We start from the raw sequence: 8,301 nt of genomic DNA on the forward strand, positions 1-8,301 counted from the left end.
CTTCTATGGATGTTGTAGCAAGGTAATCATTGGTTGAGCATATAAAATCCCCATAAGACAATTGTTTTACACTCATAAGGAGTGAGCCGGAAAAAAAAAAGAAAAAAAGAGAAAGAAAGAAACATATATAAGGCTCATCTTCTTTTATCGACATTAAGAAATGATAGGTCTGGAATGTCGGACTAATCACAGTCGATGAAAATAAAAAACCATATCATCATAATATAGCAAGTCAAAAAGACTATTGATGAGGTTATCGACACTTGGATAGCAGTATGTGTGAAACATTTTCCCTGTCTCCGTCGCCTAAATAAGCGTGGAATGAAGGATCCAAGAAAACTATCACATACTTGCTGAAAAGAAACATGCGCTTAGAGTATCTAATCATGTGGAATGGGTGCTTCTCTCAACTATTGTGCTATAAATAAAAATCCTTTGACGACATTCATACAAGTATTGTGGGTAACATATTTCACTTAAGTCAACATTTGCACACTTCACTTTTATATTTCCATTTTCTTATCTATCCATGTGATTTCAGTATGCGAGTGTTGTGACAAACATTGCAACAAGTACGATGACTATCTTAGTAGATTTTTGCAACCAGGTTGAATGTCATACACAAGTAATCGCTTGTGTGTGATGATTGTCATGTATGTGGGATGTTTGTAGCTAAAGAACATATACGAGCTAATAATTTTTGTCTTTCTACTTTGTGTCCATCATTAGTATTTCTTCCAAGGCAAGAAATTGGAGTAGATTTTGCGGGTATACCTTTGTAAACCCTTACGAGACTATAACTCGTCCACTAGGGACACCTAGGGGTTTAAAAGCTTGTTAGACATGCTAAGTGTAACCGCTTTCTCACCGACATGTAGTTGTTGTATTTAGGATTTTAGTGTGGGGGAATTTTATAAGTGCATAATTCATATGATTTTGGTTTCCATTCCATACTTGTTTTAGCTATTATTCTTGCATATTTTCGTATTATTACTCTTGTTTGCTCTTATTTGACTCTATTAGGTGAATCATACAAAAAGTATCTACAAAGTTCTGAAAAAATCTAGGAAAATAAGTATTCCAAGTATCCAAGTGCCCATGTCTAAGAGAAGTGGAAGCAGTACGACGAAAATGAGCAAAATGCTCAAAATCAAGAGAAGGTCCAAAGACCGAGCTTAAATCATTCAAATTAAGAATTTCTCATACTCATCTTTAAGCGAATTGAAAGAGGAAAATAATGCAAAAAGAATGAGGACATTCCGAGTTCGGATGAAGAAGTTGTGGCCAAAACGAGCTGTTATCGAATACCGAAGATAGTAAAGTATGCAAACGGGTACGCATACTATAATTCTGAAACTTTTTGCTGGAATTTGAAGTTCGCATACTGGTACGCATACATAACTAGTAGGAAAACGTGTATTCATACCATGGAAGGCCTAAGGTCAAGTTTGAGGTCGTTTATGTCGTATTTTCGGGTCGGGTTCTTGAACCGAACTAAATACTTGATGGACAAGCAATGTAAACCTATAAAAAGGTATTAGGTCATGTAAAATCGATCATCTCATATTATAATTTTGCTCTTCATTAATATTTTAGGGTTTACCCCTTTATGGTGAAACCGGGTAATTGTGTAATCATGAGAAACTAAATCCTTTATTGATTAAGGATGAATTCAATGTTATAAGCGTGGAGATTTATTAATAATACAAGTATATTTGAGGTTTTAATCATCATCGTTTGTTTTCATTATATCTAGGGTTTATGATTGATTCTTAGATTGGTTTGGGTACGCAACCAGATTAGTCTATTGCTAGTAGTGAGTTGAGCGATCCGTAATTATCGTGCATCTCCTACACAAGTAGAAAACATGAGACCTTGCAGTGGCAATTTATAAAGCAAACGTGTGCGGAAACAACATCAGTAAGTGAACCGAGCGTACTGAGCTTAACTGCTGGAATCAAACCTAAATTCACAAACCCTAAAGCGTTCGATTGAGTTACACCTTATAAGAGTACCTCAAGGCGGCTTAGTTGAATAGAATCCGGTGACTAAGAGTACCTGTTATCTGGTGATACAAGGAGTTTTGGGGATAGCTAAGCATACCTGTTATTCTACGGTTGGTGATGAATGGTTCTAACGGAAGAAAAATAAGTTTTCTAATCTGTTAATGCTTGGTAACGGCGAAGAATTCCTTAATCATTTCTTTTCTTTATTATTGTCTCTTTATTTATCTCACAACCAAAACCCGCTTTGTTATTTGCTTTATCTTACTGATCACTATCAATTACACAGCTCTCCGTGGAAACGATCTCTTACTACCGCTATATTACCAGTTAATTAGTGGGAAATATCATTATTAATTTGTTGTGCCTACGACAACCGTTAGCTATAAAGTATCATCTCGACCAGTTAGAGATTTGCAGATTTTGGAGTTACTAAACAAGAGCTGGGCTACAGACAAACACCAGAGCAAGGTTGCATGGACAAAATCATTGGATGATTATATGTATATATAAATTCGAAATTCCCCATCACCTAAATTCTATTGAAGTGATAAAAAAAAAGTTTCTTTTAAGATATTTTTTTTTTTTTTTTGAAATTTACAGATATCCCTCGCTTGCTAGGCATTTTAGAACACAATATGAGGTAGGCAAACGAAAGCAATGTGCCTATTAAGGTATGAACTATATAGCCCAGGATAAGATCAGAAAAAGAAAAAAGCCCAACCACATGTATGTATGAATCCCAAAATCAAGGCCGTATCACTTAAGATTTTGAAAACATTTAGTTGTTGTCCGTAGACATCAGCAACAAAGTTAAAAATTAAGCATATCCCTACCATTAATCTCCCGTCCTAGTTAGATAATGTTAATATGAACTACATTGGTGTTGTTAATAACATCCCAAGCTATTATTTTCAATTTTGAGTCAAGGACTCATGGCTTTGCTTGCTTGCGTATAACAAATGCTTTCAAGAATCACATAAACAAATTAATGCATCTAAGCACTACTTAAATAGACAAAAACTCGATTATCATAACCGAGTGACACAACCAGTGAAATTGAACACGAAGTTATGTGGTGAAAAGTTCTGCAAGTCCTTTCGGTGCGATAAAGTGAATCCTACAACAAGAGTTGTTACATCTTCTATTTTTCCCTCAACAACTAGGGTGCAATTAATCGATATCAAAATACACGCAGCAAATTTTTTCTTTGCCTCCTTTTAGTTTCCTCTAATATCTTAAAAATTATTTTCTTCACCATTTTCAATTACACACCATAAAACCTCATCCGATCAACTTATTGCTATCATTTGTTGTAAAGTTTGTAAAGTTAATAGACATACGGGTTCATATTAATGCCATTATGGAACACATGAAATAAAATATATACATACACGTAAAATTATTGTGATGTGTAAAGAGGTATGCAGTCTGCTTTCAGAAATACTACATGACAAATATGGTTTTCGTGATCGTTCTATGACATTTATAGTCAAAATAATGTGAATATCCAAATCAAATATTTGAATGCAAAACAACTTTTTTAATTTTCATGACAATATTACAAGCAATTTAAGTGACTCCAAACCAGTACTGCCCATGTTACAAGCAATTTAAGTGACTCCAAACCAGTACTGCCCATCAAATCGACTAGATTTGTGCCCGTGCTACGCAACGGGCAATTTTTGCTTTTAACTTGGTATGCGTGGGGCTTCGTCCCGTCCTGTTGACGATATATTTTTGATTTGGTATTTACGGGGTTTTGTCCCGCCCCGTGGCGATGATTTGATGTGACCCCGAGGTGATGATTTGATGTGACATGGCGAATACATAAAATAGGATAAAGAGAAAATTTGTGCGGATTTTATTTATTTTGTCCTTTTATTTTCATAGAAAATAATGTGTTTTCTTTTTCGTTTCCCTTTATGTATTAATTTGAAGAAAAATAAAGTCTTAATATGATATGTACTTGATTTCCAAATTAAATTTGGACATTCATAAGATTTCAAACACGGTAAGTTAACTTTTCCATTGCCAAGTGTCCTCACTAAAACCCTTATTTCACAAGACTAAAAAAAACTTAAATAGAGCGGAAACATATTGCAATATTAATGATTCAGCTGCTAGATTTGTGTCGTGCAACACCCCAGGCTGATTTAATTTCTCATAACGCCACCTTGTTTAAATTAAAATGGAATGTAACCCATTCTACGCACCAAGTTTGATGAGAATTTTGGATTTAATGTGCCACTCCCCGTCGCGATGCATTAAAATTTATTTATTTTTAACAAAATTAGCATGTAAGACATCCTATACAGGCATTGTGATTTTAGAGATGAGGTTTGGCTCGACATGCCACAAACATAAAATTGGTTGGATAGCAAACGACGTAACTAAGAAAAATTGGTCAAACCTCGACGGCTAAAGTCAAAAGCGATTTTGGGCGATTTTAGGGTTTACTGCATTTCTTCTCCGATATCTCCTCTGGCGAGATGCAGTCTTCTCCTCTGACAATCTCACCTCTAGTGGTTTCCCCCAAAACTCTAGAGGCTTATCTATTGGGGGATGGAAATCGTTCGTCACCAAATAATACTAACCTGATTATTGATCTAGTTATTCCACCGGGTTTTGAAGACTTTCCCTCTTCTGGATCACATACTTCTCAAGCTTCATGGTCATCACTGTTTGATAAGAAGAAAGTACCAGATCTTTCGACTGATATGGAATTCTATTCGTATCCTGTGATTGATAGGAAGAATTCAATGGATATTCCATATGAAGTTTTTAATGACGATATTCGTCAGTGTGAAGATAAGGTAATTTGACCATTTGTTGGTCGAAGACTTCCCTTCAATTGGGTTCACAATGCTGTCAATAGGGCTTGGAAGCCTAAAGGTAACCTTCAAATGACTATTCATGGTGAAAGTATATTCATATTTGATTTCCAATCTGCTGAAGATAAGACTAGAGCCTTAGAAGTAGGTTCTATGTTTATCTCTAATAGATTATTCATTGTTAAACCTAGGTCAAGGAAAGTAGAGCAGGAAATAGCTGAATTAAAATTTGTTCCAGTTTGGATGAACTTTAGAAATGTTCCATTATTTATGTGGAACAACAAGGGATTGAGTATGATTGCAAGCTTTATAGGTAAACCACTCATGATGGACACTCAAGCTCTTAATAAAACTAGAATGAGTTATGCAAGGATCTGTATAGAGGTGGATATAGAATGTGAATTTCCTGATTCTTTCACTTTCACTTTAGATGGGAAGGACACAGTTGAAATTAAGACGGATTATTCTTGGAAACCCCCTAAGTTTAGTGAGTATGCTGTTTTTGGTCATGTTCTAGCTCGCTGCCCAAAAAAGGTTCAATCTAAACAGAAGGTTGTGCAAAAATGGGTACCAAAGAAAATGATAACTAGTGATCAACAAACTACTTCTATGGATTAAGATGGATGGATTACAAAAACTAAGAAAGGTGGGAAACATGTTTCTACTGATGTAGAAATTCTTGATAGTGAAAGTTCCTCCCCTACAACAGTTAATATGGAGCTTGAGCAAGAAATACCCACTAGTTTAAAGGAGGTTACTCAGGAAAGAGTTAGTAAAGTAAATGGAGCTCTTCAGTCTAACCCCTTTTTTCTCTTGGATAAAGGTATGGAAATCCCCCATGAGCTTTTAGTTCAGAATAAAGAAAATATTCAAGGTTTGTTACCGAATCCTCAACAAAATCCCCTGGGTTGGATCCTTCTAGCTCTGGCTCCAGAGCTCATTTTCAGAGGAGAGAAGGACTTGCTCCCTCAGCAATTAATTTATTTCCAAAAATTGCAGACTTGAAGAGGTCTGCTAGAGGTACCATTTCTATCCCTAAATGAAAATGATGTTCAACATGGGATGTTGGAACATCAAGGTGCTTAATGACCATTTGAAGCAATTAGAAGTTAAGAATTTGATTAAGTCTAATAATCTGTCTCTTTTTGGTATTTTTGAAACTCATGTTCAAGTTTCTAATAAAGTGAGAATAAGAAATAACTTAAATCCTTCTTGGAATTTTATAGATAATGATAGTAGTGACAGTGTTAGTAGAATATGGGTAGGATGGAATCCTGCTATTGTTCAAGTTACTTTAGTTCATCATACTTCTCAAGTTATCTTTGTGGATGTTTCTACTTCTTCTTCAATGAGCTTTGTGGATGCCTTTGTTTATGGTGACAATTATTATGTTACTCGAAATCATCTCTGGGATTCGTTGTCTTTTTTGCTTCTTTCAATAATAAGCCTTGGGTTATTTTAGGGGATTTTAATTCTATCCTTAATCCTTCTGAAAAAGTTGGAGGTTCTGCTATTCTATCTTGTCATTATGAAGCCTTTTCAATATGCATTCAACAATCTTTTTTGTTAGATCTTCCTTATTCAGGTTGTTTCTATACTTGGACCAACTGTCAACAAGATGGCACAATTATCAGATCTAAATTGGATAGAGTGGTGGTTAATATGGAATGGATTTCTCAGTTCCAACTTTCTAAAGCAGATTTCCTTCTACCAGGTATTTCTGATCACTCGCCAAGTGTGGTGTCTGTTTTTACTAATCGGGTTCATGGCCCTCCTCCTTTCAAGTCTTTCAATTTTTTGACGGATGAACCTGATTTCATGGATTTGGTTAATAATGTTTGGAATATACAAATAAATGGAAATCCTATGTATGTCTTGGTTATTAAACTTAAACTTGTTAAAAAGCGCATTATCCCTTGGAAAAAACTAAAGTTTAGAAATGTCTATGAGAAAATGCATGGTGCTCAAGCTCAGTTGCAGGCTTGTCCTTTATATACAGACTTAGCTAGAAGAGAAAGAGAGTACGTTGCTGAGTATGTCAAGTTAGCTTAATTTGAAGAATATTAAAAGAAACAACAGTCCAGAATTAAATGGCTAGACCTTGGTGATTCTAATATTTCATTTTTTCATAATTCCATTAAATAAAGAAGGTCCAGAAACAACATTCTGTCTCTTAATAATGATAATAATGTTACTCTGACTGAGGATAAAGACATAGCTAAAGTTTGCATTGAATACTACTCTGATCTCTTTAAATGTGATTATAATTCTTCTAATATATCTGATTCCTCTATGGGTCTGAATTTTAACTCTTGTATCCAACAAGATGATATTGTTGATTTGATAAAAGATGTGACTAGAGAAGAAGTGGTATTAGCTTTAAACTCCATTGGTTCTAGCAAGGCCCCAGGTCGTGATGGTTTTTCCAACCATTTTTTTAAATCTTGCTGGAATATTGTGGGAAATGATTTTGTAGCAGCTATTCAGAATTTCTTTAGTAAGTCTAAACTTCTCAAAGAAATTAATAGTACTTTTATAATCGTGATTGCCAAAAAGAAGAATCCTTCTGTTGTTTATCATTTTAGACCTATCTCCTGATGCAATGTGGTTTATAAATGCATAACTAAGATTCTGGATAATAGAATGAAGACTATTCTAAAGGGTTTGATAAGTCAAAATCAGTCATCTTTTATCTCTGGGAGATCAATCCAAGATAATATCATGGTGGCTCATGAGCTGGTGAGAAATTATCATAGATCTTCAGGTTTTCCCAGATGTGCTTTGAGGATTGACTTAAGAAAATCTTATGATACAGTTAAATGGGAAGCTATCTTTTGTTTTCGGCAGCAAATGGGCTTCCCTAGTATGTTTATTCAGTGGACCAAACTGTGTATATCTACCTCAAAGTTCTCCATCATCATAAATGGTTCCCCTTATGGGTTTTTTGGAGCTTCCAGAGGTCTCAGACAAGGTTGTCCAATTTCTCCTTTTTTATTTGTTCTGGACGTGGAAATTTTAAGTGCTTTTCTTTTACGGCAGTTTCAACTTAAAAACTTTGGTTTTCATCCAAGATGCAAATTGTCAAGTATCACCCACTTATGCTTTACTGATGATGTCATGATCTTCTTCAAAAGTACTACCTCAGCTGCTTCTAATCTTAATACTGCTTTGTCTGAATTTAGTACTTGCACTGGGTTAGAAATGAACAAGCAAAAAACTTCTCTTTTTTCTGCTGCTGTGGATGATGATCTTCTAAAACAGATTATTCAAATTTTAGAATGTTCAAAAGGGGAGTTCCTGTTAAATACCTTGGTATACCTTTAATCTCTACTAGATTGTCCTACAAAGATTTTATTCCTCTATTAGAGAAAGTTGATGCTAGGATTTTATCTTGGAAGTATATTTTTCTAGATTATCCTGGCAGAGGTTTACTCATTAAAGCAGTTTTAAGTGGAATGCTATAT

General features: G+C 34.9%; 1 protein-coding gene across 1 annotated transcript; it reads left to right on the forward strand.

Moving 5' to 3' along the window:
• Positions 1-5,551: 5,551 nt before the first annotated feature.
• LOC113341371 lies at positions 5,552-7,435 on the forward strand. Its single transcript, XM_026586276.1, has 4 exons — positions 5,552-5,711; positions 6,064-6,213; positions 6,300-6,879; positions 6,988-7,435. Exons 1-4 carry the CDS (start codon positions 5,552-5,554, stop codon positions 7,433-7,435), a joined length of 1,338 nt encoding a protein of 445 aa, XP_026442061.1.
• Positions 7,436-8,301: the final 866 nt, after the last annotated feature.

The sequence above is a fragment of the Papaver somniferum genome, unplaced genomic scaffold (genome assembly GCF_003573695.1).
Source record: "Papaver somniferum cultivar HN1 unplaced genomic scaffold, ASM357369v1 unplaced-scaffold_29, whole genome shotgun sequence".
NCBI classification, from domain to species: domain Eukaryota; kingdom Viridiplantae; phylum Streptophyta; class Magnoliopsida; order Ranunculales; family Papaveraceae; genus Papaver; species Papaver somniferum.